The sequence below is a fragment of the Schistocerca serialis genome, chromosome 2, assembly GCF_023864345.2.
Source record: "Schistocerca serialis cubense isolate TAMUIC-IGC-003099 chromosome 2, iqSchSeri2.2, whole genome shotgun sequence".
Taxonomy (NCBI): domain Eukaryota; kingdom Metazoa; phylum Arthropoda; class Insecta; order Orthoptera; family Acrididae; genus Schistocerca; species Schistocerca serialis.
In genome coordinates this window covers 850728431-850756322 of record NC_064639.1, presented here as the reverse complement: position 1 = coordinate 850756322, position 27892 = coordinate 850728431, and the positions used below count along the sequence as shown (strand labels likewise).

Sequence of the window (27892 nt, the reverse complement as noted above, 5' to 3'; positions counted from 1 at the left end):
GGACGGACACGTGCCAGTGCGGACAGACCCAAACAATGGACCACCTCCTGGAATGCAGCAACTTGGGGGAAGTGTGCAGGAAAGAAGATCTGGCAAACGCTACGGCAGTGGCAGTTAAATGCGCTGAATTTTGGCGCGACGTGATATGATATATATACTATGTTGGTCTTTATATTGTAATGTGACTCCCCATTTTGGGTTTGTTTTACTTATACATATGTGTATTGTATTTGTATTTGTGTGTATAAGTAATATGTGGGTTGTCTGTGGCTTGGACACGATTAAATAAATAAAATAACAGGCACTGTAAGGGAGTCTGTAACGAGGTGCACAGGAGTCAAGAGATAAAAAGGCAGCTGACATTGGGGGTATAATAAAGCGAAATGGCGCTACAGATTTATGGTGTACGTAGCTTTGAAGTCGGCACCGCTATGTGAGATCCCCAAAATATTAACAGAGTACTGTTTACGATTCCTTCTTGTTCTTAATTTCTGAATAACCAAGAAAAGAAGCATGCTATGTGAAGAGGCTTCGTTCGTAATATAGCAGTTACCTTGATACGGACTAATGAAACTGATGTTTGGTCTATGTTCTCTTCCGGAAAATGCTGAAAGGATACACTGATGGAAAAAATCCCAACACCAACAAGGAAATGTGCGACATAAACGAAAATTGGAAGGCTGTTTCTGCATCTGAAAGATAACATCTACTCAAATCTCGCGTTAGTCACAGAATAGTGGTTCTCTCGGCACCACTATGAGGATGCAAATCAGGTTTGCTTTAAATATTCACCGTAACGACTGTGAGGGTTAGTTACCCTTGAGACTGGATGTAGTGAGCTGATTTTAGTCAAGAATGCATTTAAGGCGACGAAGACATCATTATCAACAGCTCACTAAGTTTGCACGAGGTCGCGTAATAGTGCTACGAGAAGTTGGATTTTCTTTCCACGATATTACAGAATGAGATGGCAGGAATGTAGCCGCTATACATTACTGCTGGCAGCAGTGGTTAAGGGGAGGGACGATCACAAAGGGTTCGGGCTCCGGATGGACAGGTGGAACTACCGAGAGCGAAGACCATCGTGTTCGGCGGTATGGCTGTGGCACATGGTACTACGTCTGCAGCAGCAATTCTAGTAGCAGTTGGCACCACAGTGACGCAACAAACTGTTACAGATCGATTACTTCAGTGACAGCTCCGAACTAGACACACTGTAGCGTGCATTCCGCCGATCCCCAGCCACCGCTGTTGGCGACTTTAGTGCTGTCAACGAGAGCTGATTGAAGGGTAATTCGAAGTTCTATTGTGCTTTATGATGAACAATGAATCTGCCTCGGTGCCAGTGATGGCCGTGTGTTGACTAGCAGGGAGCAGTTGAGGGCCTGCAATCAACCTGTCTGCGTGTTAGACACATTGGACCTATAGCTGGAGTTATGGTCTGGGGTGCGATTCCGTATGATACCAGGACCACTCTTGTGGTTATTCAACATACCCGGACTGCAGATTGTACGTCACTCTGATGATCTGACCTGCTGTGCTGTCGTTCGTGAACAGTATTCCAGGGAGTGTTTTCCAACAGGATAACGCTCGTCCACATACCGCCGTTGTAATCCAACATGCTCTACAGAGTGTCGACATGTTGCCATGGCCTGCTCGGTCACCAGATCTGTCTTCAGTCGAGCACATACGGGACATCATCCAACGACAACTCTAGCGTCATCCAAAAACAGCACTAACCGTCTCTGTACTGACCGACCAAGTGCGATAGGCTTGGAACTGCATTCCACAAACTGACATCCGGCACCTGTATCACACAAGGCACGCACGTTTGCACGCTTGCATTCAACCGGTTACACCGGTTATTAATGTATCAGAATTTCACATTTCAAATGGTTCAAATGGCTCTGAGCACTATGGGACTTAACATCTGAGGTCATCAGTCCCCTAGACTTAGAACTACTTAAACCAACCTAAGGACATCGTACACATCCATGCCCGAGGCAGGATTCGAACCTGCGACCGTACCAGCAGCGCGGTTCCGGACTGAAGCGCCTAGAACCGCTCGGCCACAACGGCCGGTATTTCACATTTGCAGTGGCGTTTTCTCGCGCTAACGTTAACCTGCGACATTGCAACGTGAATCACTTAAACATCTTACATAGACAAATGTGTTCCCAAAATTTCATTATTCTACACTAATTATTTCGTGTTGTTGCATTCTTTTCCTTTAGTGTATTTTGAAATGTTTGGTCGGTTTGCAATCTTTCTTGCTCACAGCGTTCACCCGAAGACCATTCACAGTTGGACTGATAGGAACTCTAAAGTCAAATCACGGAAACAAAATCGCAACGGTGAAAGTAAACAGTACAAACAAAATTCATTTATACAAAAGAAAATATCGTTTGAACGATTCCACTTACGAATGCAATGTTATTACACTTCAGAATATAATCGGCATGATTAGTACACCCTCAATAGCACATTCTGTCATTTTTTATCAAAACACTTCCAACAGAAGCTAATGTTTGAGGCAACTAATAAGAGGGACGTCGGTTTCAAGTTTGTGATGTCACGAAAACTCCCCTTACTATACCTTCATGCAAACAAAGTATTTGAAAACATCAACAGGTGGTTCAAAGCAAACTGATTGTCTTTGAATTCTAGCAAGGCTTTGTACATACAAAACAGTAATTAATTTTTGTAGCTAGTGTTTCCTATCACGTGTCTCCTCAAATCATGAGACAGAAGCACCAATAACCGTTAAGTTGTTGGAATTACAGATAGATCATAGTCTTAATTGTAAAACCCACTGCCTATAATTAATGAAGCACCTTCGTTGAGATACATTTGAATTGATGAAGCACTTTAGTTGAGATACATTTGCGTTACGTGTGATTATTTCAATAGGTGGTTTAAAAAAGATAAACTAGTTTATTCTGCTTATGCCCACTCACTAATTAGTTAGGGAATAATTCTGGGAATTCAGCTTACGATAAGAATGTTATTAGGTATTAATTCTAGAACATCCTGAAGAGATCTCTTAAAAAAATTTGGTGTTTTAACAATACATGGAGCCACCCAGGCAGTTTGATCATAAGAACAGTAAACATCGACCTTGTACACTCAGGCAATCACTTCGACAATTACTGGAAGAATTAAGTTAGGAAGCACGTAGTTTTTAACACAGAATGTTGCGTATAATATTCTTATGCAGTCCCAGTCACGTTAACGAGACGCAGAGAAAAGGTATGTGATTTGTTATTGGTGTGCATGAAAGTGTAGCACAGATATCCAGTGAGTTTGGTTGGTTTACTTTTGGAAAATATTACGTAAATTATAGCATTTCACTGTGAGCAGGTCAATGTTACACATGTAGATCTGCCAAGGAATGACGTGAACAATCAACAAGTCTCCGTTTGAGGGCATTGCTGCAGCGTATGTGCAACATAGCGCGACTCTGAGTAGGGTATACAGGCACCGACATGCAGGAAAGGGATTATTGTGGCATTTGGGCATTTTCGACGTGCTTGCAGTAAATGAAGAAATGTAAACTATGGCGACGTTATTACCAAATGCGTTCAAACAAAACCATCGTGCTGTTATTCTTTTCTTGGCTGCCGAAGAACCGCTAGACATCCATCGGAGAACGGAGAATGTGTGTGTCAGATAGCATATCTGTCGAAAAATACCGTTGTGGAATGGTGCGGCAAGTTCCGTGCTGGTTGCGATTTGGCACAAGACGCCGGTCAGTCTGGGAGGGCAGTCTCGCCCATTACGGATAACAACAAGCCGGCGGTTGACGATGCGATTAGGGCGGACCGGCACATAACCATTCGTGCGCCAGCGAAGATCTCGACATCAACTTGAGTAACGTGCAACACACTATCCGGCAAGAGTTGGGCCACCGTAAGTTCTGCAGCCAGTGGATGCCACGGGTTTGAACCCCTAACAAAATGTAAACCTGATGACTCTTTGCTTGAAACACTTGATGAATTTCATTGTTTAAGGTCACATGTTCTTTGAGCGCATTGTTGCAAGCGATGAAATCTGGTGCCATCACTAGGAACAGCAGCGTAAAGTGTTGACGATGCTCGCAGTGGTGCCACTCATCGTCTCGTCGTCCCAAAGCCATCTGCTGGAAAGGTGATGCTTAGCCTGTTCTTTGATTAGAGGGGCCTATTGCCCATTGCGTTCAAGGAATCTGGTACTTTCATCACTGGGTAACGGCACTGAGCAACGCTGGGGAAATTATGGCGTGCAGGTAACACTTTGCCGTCCGCACCTCTCGTACAAATTTATTCGCTTGGCACCGGCAGCGCTAAGTCGGATTACTTGGCTTGTCGCCGGCCGCTTGGCACCTTTCCGTTGATGACAAGCTTCAAACACATTGACTTTTGCGCGCTTTAATTTTCCGGAAATCCTCTATTTTGCCGTATCGTTCCACAAAATCGAATTTTCTTTTCAAGTAACTTCTCTACAAGTTCTACACTGTTATAATACACTACTGGCTATTAAAATTGCTACACCAAGAAGAAATGCAGATGATAAGCGGGTATTTATTGGACAGATACACTATACCAGAACTGACATGTGATTACGTTTTCACGCAATTTGGGTGCATGGATCCTGAGAATTCAGTACCCAGAACAACCACCTCTGGCCGTAATAACGGCTGTCATACGCCTGGGCATTGAGTCAAACAGAGCTTGGATGGCGTGTACAGCTAGCTGCCCATGCAGCTTCAACACGATACCGCAGTTCATCAAGAGTAGTGACTGGCGTATTGTAACGAGCCAGTTGCTCGGCCACCATTGACCAGACGTTTTCAGTTGGTGAGAGATCTGGAGAATGTGCTGGCCAGGGCAGCAGTCGAACATTTTCTGTATCCAGAAAGGCCCGTACAGGACCTGCAACAAGCGGTCGTACATTTTCCTGCTGAAATGTAGGGTTTCGCAAAGATCGAATGAAGGCTAGAGCCACAGATCGTAACACATCTGAAATGTAACGTCCGCTGTTCAAAGTGCCGTCAGTGCGAACAAGAGGTGACCGAAATGTGTAACCAATGGCACCCCATACCATCACGCCGGGTGATACGCCAGTATGGCGATGACGAATACAACACAGATGCGTCTATCATGATGCTGTAAACAGAACCTCGATTCATCCGAGAAAATGACGTTTAGCCATTCGTGCACCCAGGTTCGTCGTTGAGTACACCAACGGAGGCGTTCCTGTCTGTGATGCAGCATCAAGGGTAACCGCAGCCATGGTCTCCGAGTTGATAGTCCATGCTGCTGCAAACGTCGCCGAACTGTTCGTGCAGATGGTTGTTGTCTTGCAAACTTCCCCATCTGTTGACTCAGGGATCGAGACGTGGCTCCACGACCCGTTACAGCCATGCGGATAAGATGCCTGTCATCTCGACTGCTAGTAATACGAGGCCGTTGGGATCCAGCACTGCGTTCCGTATTACCCTCCTGAACCCACCGATTCCATATTCTGCTAACAGTCATTGGATCTCGACCAACGAGGGCAGCAATGTCGCGAAACGATAAACCGCAATCGCGATACGCTACAATCCGACCTTTATCAAAGTCGGAAACGTGATGGTACGCATTTCTCCTCCTTACACGAGGCATCACAACAACGTTTCACCAGGCAACGCCGGTCAACTGCTGTTTGTGTATGAGAAATCGGTTGGAAACTTTCCTCATGTCAGCACGTTATAGATGTCGCCAATCTTGTGTGAGTGCTCTGAAAAGCTATTCATTAGCATATCACAGCATCTTTTTCCTGTCGGTTAAATTTCGCGTCTGTAGCACGTCATCTTCGTGGTGTAGCAATTTTAATGGCCAGTAGTGTAATTATCCACGTAGAGGTGATGTCACTTTCCATCAGAAGGGGTCAATAGTTCCATCACTGTTTTTGCTAAAGGCTGTCCAACGCCGGAATATATCTATCTTGAATGAGGAAATGTATCCCGTACTCGAATCACACAGCATCCTAATGAGTATGCCGTATTTCGTAATTTTCGACGGATTGCAAACTTTAAAATTTACCGTCCACGGCAAGGTATCATTCCTTCATCAACTGAGACGTTTTGACTTAGATTTAACGTTTCTTTAAGCTTTTTGGAAAAATAATCAATTACGAAGTGCACTTTGACAAGCCGGTCGGCATTACCCAGTTTATTGTTGCTGTCGGAAAAATGTAAAAATCATAATTCTTGTCTGAATCGGTTGCGGAACATCGTTTTGCGAAATATCGGTGTGTCTATCAACGGATTCGTTGACCAGTAATCATTGATCTTTGGTTTTCTTACAGTTCCTATTAGGATAGCAAGCCCAAACCATTTTCTAAGTTCGGGTCCCGTAACGTCGACAAATTTGGCATTTTTAAAATTCAGTTTCCTTCTGTTGCAATTTTGACTGTAGTACTTTTTGGTTTCGTTGCTAATATATTCAAATAGATCTTTCCCAATATATAATTGTACGAAGTCATCGACGCTCTGTGTATCTTTGGGAAATATGTTTGGACCCGAGGATCCTTCAAATTTATTATTGGTCCTCGGTAAATCAAGTCTGACCACTGTGTACTGTCTTCTTCGCCTGATTCAGCCGAATCAGTTGGCAACCGTAGCGTTCTCCGAATTCTTCTTGGACTTATTTCACTATCGTTCTACGATTCTGCTTCACTTTCATTTTTTTGATATCCAGTGTCTTCTTCCCAATCGGCCAAGTCGGCCGGAACGTCAAACAAGACGTCCGCGCATTCATTGTAAATAATTCTATTGTCTCTTTCGTCCGCCGTGATGAAAGGGCACAAGTACTTATAAAAACAAAACACTTGTTGACGTGTTAATTTATTGTTACCTAAACAAAACACCAACAGAATGCAAAAGATACTAACGTGGTGTCGCCGGGCACTGAGCGATACTATGCTCGCGATATCACTGTGGTGTCGCCGGCCGTTGACAGCTATTTCGCGCACGACACCACTGTGGTGTCGCCGGACGGCATAGTGTTAATGTGAAACACCCGAGAAAACTGCAACAAGGGATGCTGCTGCTTCACGATAACGCACGCCCCTATATCGCGAATGTCGTAACGCAGTTACGCCAACACAAGCGAGAGACACTCGATCAACTGCTCTATAGTCCTGCTCTCTCCCCTTCGGTCCCTTACAAAAGACCTTGAAGGGTCGACGATTCTCTTCGGACGAGGATGTGCAACAGACAGTTACAGACTCCACGCAGCGGGATACGGGATTTCACCAAACGGGTGTCCGCACCGGTAGCTGAGTGGTCAGCGTGACAGACTGTCAATCCTAAGGGCCCGGGTTCGATTCCCGGCTGGGTCGGAAATTTTCTCCGCTCAGGGACTGGGTGTTGTGTTGTCCTAATCATCATCATTTCATCCTCATCGACGCGCAGGTCGCCGAAGTGGCGTCAAATCGAAAGACCTGCACCAGGCGAACGGTCTACCCGACGGGAGGCCCTTGCCACACGACATTACCATTTTTTTTATCAAACGGGTATTTTCAGACTGGTGCGTCGGTGGGACGACTGCCTCAATGTTCACAGCGATTTTGCCCGCGTAACATACCGATTCTGGACTGTACCTCCTTCGAACGGAAACTTTTTTCGTTCCTAGTATACGTAGAGATAAAGCGTAGACATTTTTATTTTGTTCCATTTTATTCCTCAGTGAAAGTGATATGGAGTAGTAATGCTACAAACTGTCCTAACCGATGTAGGTAGGTATGTGCTTGCACCAGCAGGGCGGGCATGGGCCCGCATACCGTGTATCTGTAACCTGTTTCTTCCGCATATTAAGATGCCACGCGAGGTCCTGACTAAGCGGGACAGGTTTCTCCTCAGAGCGCGTGTGTCGACAGGTCAGTTTGCTTAGCAGGAAAAGTCTTAGATTCTACAGGTCCGTGGTTTTAATCCCCGTTACCGTCAGTCTTTAAATAACGAAGTAGCGTGTTGGGTCACATCTTTCAACGACGCCACAGAGTAAAACTGTATGCATTTGAACGATCTCGCAGATGATTTACATCTAGCAAAGCAGCTCAGTGTGATATCTGCCATCCCCACAGATTTATGTGCAAGTACCATTTTAAATCCCATCCTTCAACATTATATATAGATTTATATATATATATATTTATTTATTTATTTATTTACGGCGAGGGTGAGCTGCTGCTTTTAGGACCAAGCTTTGATCATCTTTATGCCTTAGCACATTTCGCAACAGCTTTCTAAAAATGCGACCTCCGTATACAAACTGCGCCGAACACAGTAAATTGGTGATTTCACTTCAACATGCGTTGTATATGCCATTCGATTGTGGTACTGCGATCTTCCTTAAATGATACTATCAGTCTGAAAGCACAAAATCTCTTTGTAAGGGGAAGACGAGTAATATAGGTCGACCAAGAGTGACTGAACTGAACGCATGAGAGAATCTTTCGCGCTTAGCGCTAAGAAAATTGTTTGGAGGACTAGCCATAAATTGCGAATTCCAGTGATGCATGCGACGAAACTTTTAGGCAAATGTTTGCTATGGCATCCGTGTCATTTATGGTTGTAGTAAGCTGCAAGTCTCTGGTAATGGTTTACACGCCAAGCAACAAAATGAAAGGCTGTTGCGTGAAGAAGATGTTCTTCATGGTGACGCCTTCAGACATGAAGAGACGTTGAATCTCAACGGAAAGTTAAATATTCATAACATGTTTATTCAGAAATCAGAAGCTCCCCGTGGGATGCTGCGTGTGAACGAGACATTCCAGAACTGAATGTTTTTCAAGGGGAGAGTGTTGTACCCGGAGGATAGCCTACCTAGGATGATATTTCCTGACCGCTGTTTCCAACTAGTGACCGATTTTAGACTACATGAGGGAAAACACAGCAGAGACCGCCATAAGCATTTTCCGGAATTTTCCACTTTTTTGTGAGACATGGAGTTTTGTTTTTTGCAGCGTTTGTAAATATTACAAGTTCTACATACATAATGTGATCAAAAGTATGCGGACACCTGGCTGAAAATGACTTACAAGTTCGTGGGGCCCTCCATCGGTAATGCTGGAATTCAATATGGTGTTGGCCCACCCTTAGCCTTGATGACAGCTTCCACTCTCGCAGGCATATGGTCAATCAGGTGCTGGAAGGTTTCTTAGGAAATGGCAGCCCATTCTTCACGGAGTGCTGCACTGAGGAGAGGTATCGATGTCGGTCGGTGAGACCTGGGACGAAGTCGGCGTGTAACAACAACGACGCTGTACTATTGTACATATAAGTAATTTTTTTCTTCTGATTTTTCGATAAACTAGTGTAATTGATGTTCTGATTTCATTTCTTTTTTGTTTCATGTCATTGTGTTAGGAAAACTGTAAACGCGTTTCAATGTGAATATTAATGTTTATGTCAAATGTCAAGCAATATTGTAACAGAATTGAAATGTAAGAAACGTTGAAACTGTTGTAAGATATTTAAAATTGTAGTTGTGCGTCTGGTCCATACGTAGGCAATGTGTTAGGATATGTAGAATGCAAAACCTCGGGTGAATACCCTATCTGTAAGGGAGCGGTAAAAGGTGGATGGCAGGCGAGTGCGGGAAAATGCACGCGGGCACTGCACGGCACTACGGGCTCAGTAGTAGTTGGAGTTTGGCATTGGTCTGAGCAACACGTTCTGGAGCGAGGAGGCTCTCCTGGAAGACGTAGTTTCATTGAGCCTCGGGTATGCCGTTCCAACGACCACACAGCATGGCAAAATTCCATAGGCACTAAATGGAAAAGTATTGCGACGCTAAGAAGAATTAAAGTGCCGATACGTCAAGAGCCATAGTTGGGGTTGTATGTGTGCTCTGTGCCTCGCCATCTCGCCGCCTGCCGACCGCCGCATCGATACAAGTAGGTTGAAACTTTTAGTACTGTATTCGTATGGTCCAGAGAGTGAACTATTCAATGACAACTTAAATTTTACCAGAACTTTCCTATCATTTAATTATCCTCACAACTAACCTAGAGCCGGCCGAAGTGGCCGAGCGGTTAAAGGCGCTACAGTCCGGAACCGCGCGACCGCTACGGTCGCAGGTTCGAATCCTGCCTCGGGCATGGATGTGTGTGATGTCCTTAGGTTAGTTAGGTTTAAGTAGTTCTAAGTTCTAGGGGACTTATGACCACAGCAGTTGAGTCCCATAGTGCTCAGAGCCATTTTTGAACTAACCTAGATAGGGTCCTTTCCAAATGTTGTGCAATCCGAGTGTCCCGAAATGAAAAATTAAATTTGGTGTTAACAATAATTACTTGCAGACCTAGCTATGTTATAATGGTGTTTAAAGAACTGTTTTGTTAACGAACCAGTAAATGAATAACGAAGGTCTAACGAAGTTGGAAGATAACTTTAATATTGATATAGTAATGAAGTTCAATTATTTCGAGACAGATATAAAGATATTTAAATGAGCAGTAAATAAGATAGAAAGAGTAGTAACTCATATACTGGAAATCTTGAACGCATGATAATGTCAGTAATCAATTTTTTAATATAGTAATCATAACAGTTTCAGGGTCCCCTCCCCCTTTTTATTCATTTGAATTCTGAAGTGTTCCACATTCGTTTGACCAGCAAAAGTTAAAGTCAATATATAAGTCAAAATTTATCAGTGTTTTATCTTTATCAAAATTGACATTTTGTGTGTGGCTCGAAAGTGCTATTTCTAGGGTAACCTATGCCCGATTTTAATCAGATCAGTAGACAGTACGAAGTTTTGTAGTATACATTATAGTGTAGTGTTATGTATTCATGGTTTTTCCATATCAGTACAGAAAGTGAAACTATCAGTTCAATAGATTTTCTGGTTCTAAAATTTACTATATTATGCAGTGTTACTACGTGTTGTTTTGCATGAATACACACCAGCTTGTACAGGGAAGAAACTCAGTTAATGCCTAATTAGGCTGGCGACCGTATTATTAACAAATTGGTAGCATCTTCTGTGTTGCTTTTTGTCCGTCCTGACGTGTAGTTGCATTTCGAACTTGCTTGACGTATCATTGTTATTGCAGAGTGGGTGTAAGTCTGATTTGCCACCATTCAGGTACACGCGGTCAATATCTATACAAAAATCCTGTCTCGTAAGGTAAACCCCACTCACTTACCATAGTACAGGCTTTAATGAGTATTGTGTGCCCCACGCGCACGTTACAGGCGTTCCAAAACATCCCAAATGTGTTCAATAGGATTCAGGTCAGAACTTAGTGCAGGCCAGTCCATTACAGAGATGTTATTGTCGTGTAACCACTCCACCACAGACCGTGCATTATGAACAGGTGCTCGATCGTGTTGAAAGATGCAGTCGCCATCCCCGAATTGCTCTTCAACAGTGGGCAGCGAGAAGGTGCTTAAAACATCAATGTAGGCCTGTGCTGTGATAGGGCCACAGAACACAACAGGGGGTGCAAGCCCCCTCCATGAAAAACACGCCCACACCATGACACCACCGCCTCCAAATTTTACTGTTGGCACTACACACGCTGGCAGATGAAGTTCACCGGGCATTCGCCATACCCGCACCCTGCCATCGGATCGCCATATTATGTACCGTGATTAGTCTCTCCACACAACGTTTTTCCACTGTTCAATCGTCCAATGTTTACGCTCCTTACACCAAGCGAGGCGTCGTTTGGCATTTACCGGTGTGATGTGTGGCTTATGAGCAGCCGCTCGATCATGAAATCAGTTTTCTCACCTCCCGCCTAACTGTCATAGCACTTGCAGTGGATCCTGATGCAGTTTGGAATTCCTGTGTGATGGTCTGGATAGATGTCTATTACACATTACGACCCTCTTCAACCGTGGGCGGTCAGTCAGTCAACAGACGAGGTCGGCCTGTACGCTTTTGTGCTGTACGTGTCCCTTCACGTTTCCACTTCTGTCACATCGGAAACAGTGGACCTAAGGATTTTTAGGACTGTGGAAATCTCGTGTGCAGACGTATGACACAACTGACACCCAATCACCTGACCACATTCGAAGACCGTAGGTTCCGCAGAGCGCCCCATTCTGCTCTCTCACGGTGTCTAATGACTACTGAGGTCGCTGATATGGAGTATCTGGCAGTAGATGGGAGCACAATGCACCTAATATGAAAAAACGTATGTTTTTGGGAGTGCCCGTATACTTTTGATCAAAGAGTGTATGTAAGTACCGTATAACATATTAAAGCTGCTTTGAGGCTGTTGTCAATTCTCCAGCTACAGAGTTTTATGGTGGGTAAAATCCTGTGTATTTGTACTGTGGAACTACAATGCACAGCAAAAATAAAGGATCACTTTTTCGAAGCCCCGTGATTGTCAGACGCAGAAGTTTGAAATTTAGCCCAAAGGTGCCTACAACCTTCTTCTGTGATGGAGCAAAAGCGTGGCGCACTGCAACGTCAACCTCGGGCGTAGCGACGGTTCCAACAGCAAGATGTTGACACATGCAAAAAAAAGCCAGACCTCAGAAATTCCTGCGACTTTTAAAGTAGATTAATGATGTCATATTGGCTCCAAATTTCACCCAAATTCTGCACAAGGCCACCGTGGACGTGTCACATGATTGGAAGGTCATCACGCCGTCTCTTATCCATATTTCACTTCCTCTTTTGGCGCCTCTGCGATGGAGGTCAGAAACGCGACATCTAGTGTTAAAATGACGACGTTTTCTTATGGGTGGCTGAGGTAAGCATTTCAGACACATCGCCGATAGGAACCGACACGAAAAGTTCTCAGGAGGCGGCATAAAGCTCGTCAATGAAATCACTCCTTCATTTGGGGCGTTGATTCCCACGCATTTCGCGGTCGAAAACAACAGTTCGAGAGCGATAATCAACAGACGACACTCTCGATAAGCCGCGACGCTGCTGACACACTGTGGATGATCCAACCATTCTCTAAGGACATCGTGGGCCTGTAACCCACTGAAAATGACTGCACCCTTTGGAGTGTAGTGTAACTTCAATTTTTGCGTTGATATACAGGATGGAACCGCTAATGATGATTCAAAACCGTACAACGAAATTTGAACGTGATCCGAAGCAAGAAAGGGTACTCATGCTTATTGAACCCTCTTGTGAGGTGATCATGAGGAAGGGGCTGGGGCGGGAGGATATGACATAGGCACATGTGTGAATAAAACAGCAAAGGGTTCCTCTAACAAGGGCAAGGCCTCAGACACGGCCAACCGTTTCGGCTCAAATTTGGCAAGTCGCTTGTGTACAACCTAAAACGAAGGACACTAAGATATTTTGGGTCAATACCCTCGCAATTCTGAGAAAATCAGTCCTAAAGGTTATGACGAGCAATCGACTCAAAATTGGCGAGATCGATAGACGCAATCTTCTCCACAAATCGACGAAAGAAGCTTTTACAACTGCCGCTTCTGTACCCACATGGTAAACGCTTTTTGCCGACAGCGCCGATAGCGCAACGGCCAAGGTAACTGGCTGGGAATCGGAGAACCCGGGTTCGAATCTCGAAGAAACCTAGCGGATATTGTTCTTTTCGTTTGTATTTTTCCATATATCAATTGATATGGATAGGAGGGTTAATAAGGTAAGTAAATGAATAAGGAATGTTAACAATTAGGTAGGCAAACTAATTTCCCAAACGCCGTGAGATAGTAAAGTAGTGCACTTTTAAGCCTTGCCACAAGAAAACAACTCCGAGTAAGAGTGCTGCGAATTCCTCACGAGGGATCACAGATAGCCAACCGCGCGACGCTTGGTTACAGCGAGGCACGGGACAGAATGCACGCGGGGAGAGTTATGTTGTGCCGGTTGCCTCGTCGTCATATCATAGTTGTGAACCTGCAAGAGTGAAGGTGTCCAGCACCTCTGCCACCCATAAGAAAACTTTGTGATTTCAACGCTATTGTCGCCGTTCTGACCTCCATCGCAGAGGAAACAGAAGACGGGGTTAAATGTGGGCAAGAGGCGGTGTGACGATCTTCCCATCGCGTGACAGGTGCACGGTGGCGTCGGGCAGAATTGTGGAGAAATTTGGTGTCAATGTGACATCATTAACGCACTCTACACCTGTCTTGAACTTCCGAGCTGTGGTCTTTATTTCGCATGTGCCTACTCTTTGTTGTTTGGAGCGTTACTGAACCTGAGGGCCACATCGCAGCGCGCCACGATTTTGCACCATTACAGAGGAAGTTTCTAGGCCCGCCAGGGTAGTCAAGAGCGCTAACGCGCTGCTTCTTGGACTCGGGTAGGCGCGCTGGCCCTGGATCGAATCCGCCCGGCGGATTCACGACGAGGGCCGGTGTGCCGGCCAGCCTGGATGCGGTTTTTAGGCGGTTTTCCACATCCCGCTAGGTGAATACGGGGCTGGTCCCCATGTTCCGCCTCAGTTACACGTGGTAAGACATTTGCAACACGTCCGCACTATTTCACGATTAACACTAGACGCAGACAGTTGGCGTACACTGATTCCATTCTGGGGGGTAGGGGGTGGCGGCAGGAAGGGCATCCGGCCATCCCTAACACTAACACTGCCAAATAGTGCACCTTTTTGTACTTTAAAACGGAAGGCTTTTTTACCACACCACATTTGATATTAGCAAACAAAATTAGCTTTTTAATGTCTTAACAATTTTCTCTGCCTCTAAATTCGAAATATGTGTTAGTTGCCAATATCTTCTGTTTCAAATCTTTTAAACTTGTAATTGGTTTTTAATAATACCTCTTCTTAATTTGATTTCACTTACTGGTTGTTGGTATATTGGAGAGCAATAATGTCTCACACACACTATCAGATATAGTATTGACAAGATTTTTCTCTACTCCTACACTTTTAATTTTGAATAGAGTATTTGTTGCTAGATACATTATGTAGTATTTCGCCCATACTGTTTGTTCTCTACATCGAAGAGGCATGACAGAAATAAACGAAAGGTCGAAGAGTGGGATTAAAATTCGATGTGAAAGGATATCAGTTTTAAGCCTTCCGTTTCAAGGTACAAAATGATGAACGATCATCGATGTATTGCTTAATCATCCTCACGTTATGTAACTACACAGTGCAGCACTATTGAAGTTCCACCTTTTCGAAACAATATTAAGACAGTGCTCTTCTCAGTCAACGTAAAGAAGAATTACAGGATCTGTCGAAAGGAATGAACAGTCTAATAAGTACAGAATACGGACTGCGAGTAAATCGAAGAAAAAACGAAAGTAATGAGGACTATCAGAAATGAAACAGCGAGAAAGTTAACATCGGAATTGGTGATCACGAAATAGATGAATTTAAGGAATTCTGCTACCTAGGCAGCAAAATAACGCATGACGGACGAAGCAAGGAGGACATACACTGAAGCGCCAAAGAAACTGATATAGGCATGCTTATTCAAATACAGAGATATGTAAACAGATAGAATACGGCGATGCGGTCGGCAACGGCTATATAAGACAACAAGTGTCTGGCGCAGTTATTACATCGGTTACTGCTGCTACAATGGCAGCTTATCAAGATTTAAGTGACTTTGAACGTGGTGTTACAGTCGGTGCACGAGCCATAGGACACAGCATCTCCGAGGTAGCGATGAAGTGGGGATTTTCACTTATGACTATTTCACAAGTGTACCGTGAATATCGGGAACGCGGTAAAACATCAAATCTCCGACGTCGCTGCGGCCCGAATAAGATCCTGCAAGAACGGGACCAACGACGACTGAACAAAATCGTTTAAAGTAACAGAAGTGAAACCCTCCCGCAAATTGCTGCAGATTTCAGTGCTGGGCCATCAACAAGAGTCAGCGTGCGAACCATTCAAAGAAACATCATCGATATGGGCTTTCAGAGTCAAGGGCCCACTCGTGCACCCTTGATGAACGCAAAATACAAAGCTTTACGCCTCGCCTGGGGACGTCAACACCGATATTGCACTGTTGATGACTGGAAACATGTTGCCTGATCGGACGAGTCTCGTTTCAAATTCTATCGAGAGGATGCACGTGTACGGGTATGGAGATAAACTCATGAATCCATGGACCCTGCATGTCAGCAGGGAAGTGTTCAAGCTGGAGGAGGCTCTGTAATGGTGTGGGGCGTGTGCAGTGATATGGGACCCGTGATACGTCTAGATACGGCTGTGACAGGTGACACGTGCGTAAGCATCCTGTCTGATCACCTGCATCCCTTCATGTCCATTGTGCATTTCGAAGGAATTCGGCAATTCCATCAGGACAATGCGACACCCCACACGTCCAGAATTGCTACAGAATGGCTCCAGGAACACTCTTCTGAGTTTAAACACTTCCGCTGGCCAACAAACTTCCAAGACATGAACATTATTGAGCATATCTGGGATGCCTTGCAACGTGCTCTTCAGAAGAGATCTCCACACCCTTGTACTCTTACGGATTTATGACCAGCCCTGCAGGATTCATGGTGTCAGTTCCCTCCAACACTACTTCAGACATTATTCGAGTCCATGCCACGTCGTGTTGCGGCACTTCTGCGTGCTCGCGGCCGCTCTATACGATATTAGGCAGGTATACCAGTTTCTTTGGCTTGATCCTTATGAATGCCATCTGGTTACAGTAAAATTGTAAATAGCCGTTCGCTCCCTCTATTTTACCCCTGCTATCCTCAGAATTTCAAAGAGTGTATTCCATTCAGCATAGTCTGAAGTTTTCTTTAAGTCTACAAATGCTACATACATCGGTTTGCCTTTCCCTAACCTTCTGTGAGAAGTCGTAGGGCTAGTATTGCCACGCGTGCTCCTACATTTCTCCGGAATCCAAACTGATCTACTGCCACCTCGGCATATATCAGTTTTTCCATTCTTCTGTAAAGAATTCGTGTTAGAATTTTGCAACCATGACTTGTTAAACTAATAGTTCGGTAATATTCACCCCTGCTTTCTTTAGAATTTGAATTATTATATTCTTCTTTAAGTCTGAGGGTATTTCGCCTGTCCCCTACATTTTGCATATCAGGTGGAAGAGTTTTGTCATACCTGGCTCTCATAAGGCTATCAGTAGTTCGAACGGAATGTCGTCTAGTCCCAGTGCCTTGTTTCGACTTAGGTCTTTCACTGCTCTGTCAAATTCTTCGCGCGGTATTATATCTCTCATCTCATCTTCATCTACATCCTCTTCCACGTCTATAATATTGTGTAGACCCTCTATGTATTCCTTCCACGGTTCTAGGCGCTTCAGTCTGGAACCGCGCGATCGCTACGGTCGCAGATTCGAATCCTGCCTCAGGCATGGATGCATGGATGTATGTGATGTCCTTAGGTTAGTTAGGTTTAAGTAGTTCTAAGTTCTAGGGGAATGATGACCTCAGATGTTAATGGCTCAGAGCCATTTGAACCATTTTATTCCTTCCACATTTCAGCTTTCCTTTCTCTGCCTAGGACTGGTTTCCCATCTGACCTCTTGATATTCATACAGCTGGCTCTCACTTTCCTGTATGTTGTATCTATTTTTCCCCTAGTGCATATGCTTCTAAATCCTTACATTTGTCGTGTAGCCATTCCTGCTTAGCCACATTACACTTCGTTTCTCGTTTCATCAATTGAATTAAATATCTCTTGTGTTGCCCAAGAATTTCTACTAAGCCTCGTGTTTTTACCTGCTTGATCCTCTGTTGCCTTCACTATTTCATCTCTCAAATCTACCCATTCTTCTTCTACTGTATTCATTTCTTTCTTCTTGTCAATCGTTCTCTAATGATCTCTCTGAAACTCTCAACGACCTCTGGTTCTTTCACTTTATCCAGGTCCTATTTCCTTAAATTCCTACCTTTTTGTAATTTCTTCAATTTTAGTATAGAGTTCATAACCAATAAGTTTGGTCAGAGTCTACATCTGCCCCTGGAAATGTTTTACAATTTAAAATCTGGTTCCGAAATCTTTGTCTTACAATTATATAATCAGTCTGAAACCTTCTACTGTCTCCGGGTCTCTTCCATACATACAGACTTCTTTCATGATTCATAAACCAAGTTAGTGATGATTAAATTATGCTCTGTGCAAAAATCTACCAGGCGGCGTCCTCTTTCATTCCCTTTGGCCTAGTTTTGTAAGTAGGCGTTTTAGGTTTTTATGTTGGTAACGCCACGTAGCGCTCTGTATGAAAATCACTGACTGTGCTGTGTGCAGTCTGTGGCTGGTTGGCGTTGTTTCAATATTCGCTATTGTAGTATTGGTCAGTTGGATGTGAACAGCACGTAGTGTTGTGCAATTGGAGGTGAGCCGCCAGCAGTGGTGGATGTGGGCAGAGAGATGGCAGAATTTTGAGTGCGGACAATCTGGACGTGTGCCCATCAGAAAGAGTAAATTTGTAATACTGGATATCATGAACTGATTTTTTATGTATATATATATATATATATATATATATATATATATATATATATATATATATATATATATATAATGACTTTTGAACATTATTAAGGTAAATACATTGTTTGTTCTCTATCAAAATCTTTCATTTGCTAACTATGCCTATCAGTAGTTAGTGCCTTCAGTAGTTAGAATCTTTTATTTTGCTGGCAGTATTGGCGCTCGCTGTATTGCAGTAGTTCGAGTAACGAAGATTTTTGTGAGGTAAGTGATTCATGAAAGGTATAGGTTATTGTTAGTCAGAGCCATTCTTTTGTAGGGATTATTGAAAATCAGATTGCGTTGCGCTAAAAAATATTGTGTGTCAGTTTAGTGTTTATCGGAAAAAGTAAAGAGAGAAAAGTCAGAGTACGTTCAGTTTTGCTCAGCTGTTTAAAAATCAAATAACGTAGAGGTTTCAAATGGTTCAAATGGCTCTGAGCACTATGGGACTTAACATCTGAGGTCATCAGTCCCCTAGAACTTAGAACTACTTAAACCTAACTAACATAAGGACATCACACACATCCATGCCCGAGGCAGGATTCGAACCTGCGACCGTAGCGGTCGCGCGCTTCCAGACTGAAACGCCTAGAACCGCTCGGCGTAGAGGTTTACTAGCACAGTCATTCTTAATTTTTCTAAGGGGATGTTTCAGTTTTCCTTCTCTTCCTTTTCCTACTATCGATTTCCAGGCCACCATCTCTATTAAATTTTCGTCTCCCTTAACTATCTGAGTAATTTATTTTATCTCATCATACATTACTTCAGTCTCTTCATCATCTGCGGAGCTAGCTTATATGTCAACTAGCGTTTACCGTATAACCTGTTAATTACAACATTTAACTTAAAAAGTGCCTTGTGACTTAGGTACAAAATGTGTTAGCGACAAAGTATTGATACTATACTTCATAAAAATTTCATAGTGTGTAGAATGGACAGGCGACGTAATGCTGCGTGACACGAATGTGTGCACTCGTTCGCTGCTGAAATCTGAAGTTGACAAATGCAAAGGACACAGGACACAGATTGTACAAAAACGATTTGTTGAAAAGTTTTACTGTCAATGAAAATTGAGCTGCATAGAGTGGAAAAATTTGAAGGTCAGTTACAAAACGAACTTGACATTCGCAGCATGTTCGTGGATCACAACAGAACAATGGGGACTTCAATGCGGGAATAGGACAGAAACACCACCTCAAGCGATGCTGGAAACGCGAATTAAATTACGCTTTTTCTGCACAAAAATGTTTCGTTCGGCTAGGCCTGCTTGACGTGTAAATAATATGTACAGTGCTTAATTGTCAACTAAAATGTCTAGGTAGTTGGGGAGTTGGCTGAAGCGGAGAACCACTTCCTTTGATCTGCCTTCGTAAAAGATACGTGCAGTAGTTAATTTTTTCGTTTATTACTTAAGAAAGTTAAACCTCGCAACTTCTGTCTAAAGATTTACTTTCACCAGAAAACTTGCGTTTGCGCATACAGATGTTATACTTTTAATTATACTTAAATTTATTTTCGGAATTAAACAATGGAAACTTATAGTTTGAGGGAACAGCTTGTGTATATTATATGAAACTTTGTTCAAAATGGTTCAAATGGCTCTAAGCACTATGGGACTTAACATCTAAGATCATCAGCCCCTAGACTTAGAACTACTTAAACCTAACTAATCTAAGGACATCACACACATCCATGCTCGAGGCAGGATTCGAACCTGCGACCGTAGCAGCAGTGCGGTTCCGGACTCAAGCGTCTAGAACCGCTCGGCCACAAGGCCGGCAATGAAACTGTGTGGAAACGTTTGTAAGGACATGCGGAAGAGAATGCAAGCATGCACATGTGCATGCGTTGTGTTGTACAGGTCCTGGATATCAGTTTTTGGGATGGAGTTCCATGCCTGTTTCACTGTGGGCAAGCGTTACCTTATTGGAAAACTTCCAATCCATATGTGGCATACAGCATACCAGTGCTTAACAGTATTGGTTAAAAACAGTCTTGGTTGCAATTTTAGTCTTTTATTTTTCAACGACGCGTTTCGCCTTATTTAAGCATCTTCAGGTTATCTTAATTTGGTTATTTATTAGAAGAATCCTTTAGTCAGTGTAGCCAAAGGACATCGTCGAATATATCAGCCCAACATCGCCTTCGTTAATCTCAGTTTTTACTGGTAACCTGAAGATGACTAAATAAGGCGAAACGCGTCGTTGAAAAATAAAAAACTAAAATTACAACCAAGACTCTTTTTAACCAATACTTATTGGAAAACACTCCCTGGAATGCTGTTAATGAATGGCAGTACGACAGGTGGAATCATCAGATTGATGTATAAATTTGCAGTCAGGGTGCGCCGGATAACCACGACAGCGCTCCTACTGCCACACGAAGTCGCACACCGGACCATAACTCTAGGTGTAGGTCCAGTGTGTCTAGTGCGTAGACGGCTGGTTGCAGGCTCTCAACTGGCCCCCTTCTAACCCAGCAGACGGCCATCACTGGCACCGAGGCGCAACCAGCGTTCATCATACGCAACACAACAGACATCCGTCCTGGCCTCCAATGAGCTCTCGCTTGACACCATTGAAGTCGAAAACGGCGGTGGTTTGGAGTCACTGGAATGCACGGTGCAGGGCGTCTGACTCGGAGCTGTCCTTGAAGTAACCGATCTGTAACAGTTCGTTGTGTCATTGTGGTGCCAACTGTTGCTTAAATGGCTGCTGCAGATGCATACGATGGGCCGGAGCCATTCGCCGAAGACGATGGCCATCCCTCTCGATAGTGCCACGTGGCCGTCCGGAACCCCGTCTGCTTGCGGCCGTACATTCTCGTGACCACTGCTGCCAGCAGTCATGTACATTGGCTGCATTATTCCCAAGTCTTTCTTCAATATCGCAGAAGAAGCATAAAGCTTCTCTTATACTCTCGTAGCCCTATTACACGACAGCGTTCAAACTCGGTGAGGTGTTGATGATAGCGTCTTTGACGCCTTAAAGACATTCTTGACTAATATCAACCCACTGCATCCAGTCTCAAAGGTAACTACCGCTCACACAACCGCTGCAGCGTATATTTAAAGCAAACCTGATTTGCATCCTCATAGCGGTGCTACTAACGCTACTTATGCGACTGGCGCGATATCTTAACAGACATCATCTTCCAAGATGCTACTGCAGGCGACTGTTAAATGACTGTGCGCAACGGAAAATAATAAACGCTAAAGTGAAGATTTGGCCCTGTCTGACTACCCCCTGAAGCATATCTTAGGATCTCTTAATGCTCTTTAACGTATAAATTCCAACCTAAACAGAAATGAATGATTAAGGGAACTAATTATACTAAATGATAAACGTTGTTGCTGCTTATACATTTATTGTATATTAAAAACAATCTATTACAAATGTTTATATTTCCTAGCTAAAATTACTGATCCATTGAACAACCCTGCCATTTTATTATGACTGCGCGATCTAATATAAATAACGCGAAATGACTGACATCATGTATGTACCAAACACAAGAAGACACTACTTTTAAATATGATCTACAATGGAGTCCAACGTCAGTGGAAATAAATCCTACGTGATCACAGCTGTTTAGCCTTATAGCCCCTAACAATTAAAAGCAATTAGCAATATCAGCGTATGTACTGCGTTCGGTGCGTCAGAGTGATGGTTCTCGTACACGTCTGCGACGATGGAAGAACTCCAGGCACAAAATAAATTCTTTCAAAGAGTTGGACGGCTGAAGGCGGTCCTCTGACTACTATACTCTAATACTGTCTTGTCCTCTCTGTGTTCTACGGACGAGAAACGCGAACTCCCAGCCACAAGGACGGAGTTCAGATAACGTCTCAACTTAAGTATAGGCAGAAGAAGTGCTGTACAACCTATCACATGATACCTAATTGTGTTTGTAGATCACGGCAAAGTACGTGGAAGAGTGCTTGTAAGGTGCGAAATTATAGCCACCTTACTATCTTTCAGGTGAAGAAACACTCCTACCAACTTTCCTCATTTCGCACAACTCATTCTTGGCTTTGTGATTTTTTACCCACGTTTTGTTGTGACTGACCCTCCTTTTGTGTTCCGAGGACACTGCACACACGTATTAATGTGCTTTGTGTAATTTCTTTCTTTATAAACGCGTTTTTGCTTCGCACAACGCGATGAGCACTATGTTGTGATTCCTAACCCCGTCGGCGTTCATTTGTTCCCGAGAGAGTTTCGCGCCGAACTTGAATTTTGTTTACTTCCCTTTCTCTTTCTGTGTGTGTGTGTAAGCTCCTTTAGCTGTTTGTGATCTCTTTTCTGTATAGTTCCTTTTAAATAATGTGCCTTTACAGAATGTAGTGTTTTCGTTTAAAACTTGTTTGCCTTCTGTTGTTGCCTTTTGTATCTGGAAGTTTTCTTGTATTGTCAGTTTGTGGTATAGGCTGTGGCTGGTTTTCAGTATTTTTAAATCTGTTGTTTTTCGAGTTGGATGGTGGTTATGGATTGTTAGGTGGTCAGCAAATGTGCTATGGATGCTCTTACTTTTTAGGGCTCTGCGGTTCTGAGCATCTCGATTTAAAGTTCTTGCATGTTCGTCCTATATATACTGATTGACAAATGTTGCATGTGAGTTGGTGTATTCCTGATCTGTCGAATTTATCTGTGGGTGTTTCCTGTGTTCTGAGTTTTCTCTGTGTTGTGTTATCTGTCCTGTATCCTATTTGAAGTCCCTGTGTCTTCCGTATGTTGCGTATTCTGTAGAAACACTTTTTTTACTTGCATCTTTTGTACATCTTTTCTGGGCTAAGAGAATGTTGCGTCTTAAGTATGTTGTTTAGTGTAGGCTATAGGCTATTGGTAATTACGTGTGGAGCGTAGCAACGTATTTGTGTTATTGGTGTAACTGTTCTCGTCTTCGAAGACTGAATTGATGCGGCTCTCCTGTACTGAGAAAGCGCCTTCGTCTTTTCGTAGCTACTGCAAGTTGCAACCTACATCCACTTTAGGCTGTTTTCTGTAGTCAAGCCTTTGTCTTTCTCTACAGTTTTTACCCTCTACACTTCCAGTATGGAATCATACATTCCTTGATGTCTCAAGATGTTTGCTATAGCCCGTTTACTTTCTTTCATCAAGTTGTGTTGTAATTACTTTTTCTCCCGAATTCGACAGTGTACCTCCGCATTAGTTATTCTGTTACCCTATGATCTCCAACATTCTTCTATAGCACCATGTGCCAAAAGCTTCTGTTCTCTACTTGTCTGAACTGTTTATCGTGCATGTCTTACTTCCGCACAAGCTTACACTCCAGACAAATACTTTCAGAAAAGAATTACTAATATTTAAATTATTTGATGGACTAGCGATCCTGTCTGACTTTGCACTGGTAGCACAGTGTCTATGGCTGTACGACTTGTCTGGCATAGCGGTCAAAATTATACCAGAATGAAAAATGGTCCTGTCATAGCACAAAAAAAAAGAAGAATATATCCCGGACAGAGTTGGGATGTAAAAGAAGGGAACTAACTTTTCGACTTATCTGGCAGCTTCAAAGACATTAAAATCATAACATCTTGACATATTCGCGTTTCTTTACTTCTTAGTACCAGTACCCATGTCATGTAATACAACACATAGTCTCAAGTAAAGTAACATGATACAGGTCATGTCGTAAACATGACACACACCATTTTATCATCCAACATAGCGTTTGTCATGTCGTGCAATACGACACAGCGTGCCATTAAAGTTTTGGATACTCTGGAATACTTCCCTCACCCTCGGATACTTTCTGTTGTAGATGCATCCCACTCTCTAGAAGCACATAAGTTAGTGTCTATTTGTTCTTGTACCCCGCACCATAGATGTAGCAGGAGGTGGGTCTAAGAGAGCTTACTGCGTTGGGGAAGGATGGTTAACTCGTAAAAATGTGCGAATGTGACAGGATGTTTTTGATTTAAACGTCTTTGGAACTGCCAGGTAAATCGATAAGCTAGTTCTCTCCTTTTACATCCCTAACTGTGTTCACGACACGTTCATCATTTTAGTGCTACGATAGGAGCACTTTTCATCTGGTTCCCAACTTTTACTGTATCATAATTTTGATATTAGAATGACATTGGTTAGCAACCGATGTATATTTGTTGACTCGTGCGAGGATTGATCCGGTATACATTTTTTTATTGGCACTCGAACCATGTTGCTCATATCGTGGCAGCGGATAAGCTTTCACAAAACAATAGAACAACGGTTAATTACATGTATTTGTGTACCTTCTTACAAATTTTGAACCGATTCCCACAAATTTGAAACAGAGAAGCAGCGCGCGTAAAAAAAAATTACAAAAACATGTTTTTTGCACTTACAATCAGAAGAAAGCTAGATTTCTGAAAATTAGATTTCAGTTTTATGGTAAGTGTGCAGTTTTTTATTAATTTGATTCACTTTAAAGCGTTTCCACGCGTTTAATTAATGTAAAAACGAATTTTACGTGCTACATTTAGCTCGACTTTAAACCATAATATCTCGACAACGGATAAAGACTGTTCGATAAAATATTCCTTTTTGACTTTATTCATTTACCTACCTACGTCCACATTTTCAATCGGAACGAACAAGTTTGAAACATAGATGCGGCTCGCTCCGAAGAGCTCCCAGAAAATCGTGTTTTTGCGCATAAAATACAAGCGAAGCAAGATTTTATCAAACGGTTAAAACTGACCTTAGACCAAGGCCTGATACACTGGTGAACCAAATTTGAAGCAATAATCTCGCTCCAGTTCGGTATTATTTAATGGTGATTGTTGTTGCACGTAAAATGCGAATGGTGCCATTAGCTGAGCATTACTTTCAGCATAATTAAAATCTTTTGCAAAAGGAACTAATCGATTCGCACAATTTTCCTGGGCGCCACCTCCGGCTCGTCGTTCAAACCTTGCTCAATACGCTGTAATATAGCTGCATATAACGTAGCTGCATCCCAGGACAGTATTCACCATCCGTACGATCGACTGGATGCCAGAATCAGTGCTTGCGTTGCCGCCCATGGAGACTATACCACGTACCAAACTGGGTATTTCAGCATGGGTCGATACCTGGTACCTAGGAACTCCTTGTGCTACCGGTCTGTAAATGTAATCATTTCATGTACTCCATATGCGCTGTTGTGACAATAAATCGTGAGTGAACTGGAAACACCTAAAAGGGTGTACTAATTTTTTTCCGACGGTGTATTAGGAATTCTATACGCAGGAGAGAGCGATTTCTAATTCCCAAACGTGCAGTGCTATACTTTTTCGTTAGATCATCCACTTACTAGGGCCACTATTTCTTACTCAGGTGGTTGCCTATGAATTTTAAGCAAATAGTTTCATTTCCTGTGCTCTGCTACACATAAGTAATTTTCGTCTGTCTGGAATTTAGTAGTATCAGTTTTGTAAGAAAAAGAGTTAAACTATTTGTAGTGGACCAATTTTATGCATCTTCCAGTATTTTATTCTGGTTATGTGTGGTACGGATGTGAGTGATCGGGCGCTAGGACACGGAGCTAGCAAGGCGCGGCTGGTACTTACCTCTTTGATCTTGAAGTCGAGGATGTACTTCATGTAGGTGGGCAGCTGGTTGATGACGGTGAAGTACCCGAAAATGCTGCAGGCGTGCGCGATGATGATGGCCCAGACGGGGCCTGACGTCAGCACGTGTCGCCACGGCAGCGGCAGCGCCTGCAACACACCGTCTCCTGCAGTCGCAGCCCGAAGCAGTGGACATGTGGGACACACCGCAGGTAAAGCTCGCAGCCATAATCAGACGCAGTAGCAAATATCAAGAGCGCGATACGGGGTCACCTCTGTCACCTCTGCCAGGCACTTAAGCGTGATCTGCAGAGCAGTCACGTACACTACTGGCCATTAAAATTGCTACACCACGAAGATGACGTGCTACAGACGCGAAATTTAACCGACTGGAAGAAGATGATGTGATATGCAAATGATTAGCTTTTCAGAGCATTCACAAAAGGTTGGCGCCGGTGGCAACACCTACAACGTGCCGACATGAGGAAAGTTTCCAACCGATTTCTCATACACAAACAGCAGTTGACCGGCGTTGCCTGGTGAAACGTTGTTGTGATGCCCCGTGTAAGGAGGAGAAATGCGTACCATCACGTTTCCGACTTTGATACAGGTCGGATTGTAGCCTATCGCGATTGCGGTTTATCGTATCGCGACACTGCTGCTCGCGTTGATAGGGATCCAATGACTGTTAGCAGAATATGGAATCAGTGGGTTCAGGAGGGTAATACATAACTCTGTGCTGGATCCCAACGGCCTCGTATCACTAGCAGTCGACAGGACAGGCATCTTATCCACATGGCTGTAACGGATCGTGCAGCCACGTCTCGATCCCTGAGTCAACAATGGGGACGTTTGCAAGACAACAACCATGTGCACGAACAATTCGACGACGTTTGCAGCAGCATGGACCATCAGCTGGGAGACCGTGGCTGTGGTTACGCTTGACGCTGCATCACAGGCAGGAGCGCCTGCGATGGCGTACTCAACGACGAACCTGGGTGCACGAATGGCAAAACGTAATTTTTTTCGGATGAATCCCGGTTCTGTTTACAGCATCATGATGGTCACATCCGTGTTTGGCGACATCGCGGTGAACGCACATTGGAAGCGTGTATTCGTCACGGCCATACTGGCGTATCACCCGGCGTGATGGTATGCGATGCCATTGGTTACACGTCTCGGTCACCTCTTGTTCGCATTGACGGCACTTCAAACAGGGGACGTTAAATTTCAGATGTGTTACGGCCCCTGGCTCTACCCTTCATTGGATCCTTGCGAAACTCTACATTTCAGCAGGATAATGCACGACCGCTTGTTGCAGGTCGTGAACGGGCCTTCCTTGATACAGAAAATGTTCGCCTGCTGCCCTGACCAGGACATTCTCCAGATCTCTCACCAATTGAAAACGTCTGGTCAATGGTGGCCGAGCAACTGACTTGTCACAGTACGCCAGTCACTACTCTTGATGAACTGGGGTTTCATGTTGAGGCTGCATGGGCAGCTGTACCTGTACACGCCATCCAAGCTCTGTTTGACTCAATGCCCAGGCATATCAAGGCCATTATTACGGCCAGAGGTGGTTATTATGGGTACTGATTTCTCAGGACCTATGCACCCAAATTGCGTGAAAATGTAATCACATGTCAGTTCTACTATAATATATTTGTCCAATGAATACACGTTTATCATCTGCATTTCTTCTTGGTGTAGCAATTTCAATTGCCATTAGTGTAGATGCAAATTGGAAATTTGTTGTAAGTTCTTACGGGGCCAAACTACTGAGGTCATTGGTCCCTAAGCTTAGACACTACTTAACCTAACTGAAACTAACTTACACTAAGAACGATACACACATCCATGCCCAAGGGAGGACTCGAACCTCCGACGAGGGGAGCCGCGCGGACCATGACAAGACGCCTAAGACCGAGTCGCTAACCCGCGCGG

The 27892-nt window shown here is 43.7% G+C and overlaps 1 protein-coding gene across 1 annotated transcript in view; it reads right to left on the bottom strand.

Annotated features, from left to right (window-relative positions):
* Window positions 1-27892, bottom strand: part of LOC126458136 (sialin) — a 388874-nt gene that overhangs the window by 34987 nt on the left and 325995 nt on the right. Inside the window, exon 8 of the mRNA XM_050094978.1 lies at window positions 25949-26098. Within this exon, the coding sequence (XP_049950935.1) occupies window positions 25949-26098 (150 nt within the window). The remainder of the gene's footprint in view (window positions 1-25948; window positions 26099-27892) is intronic.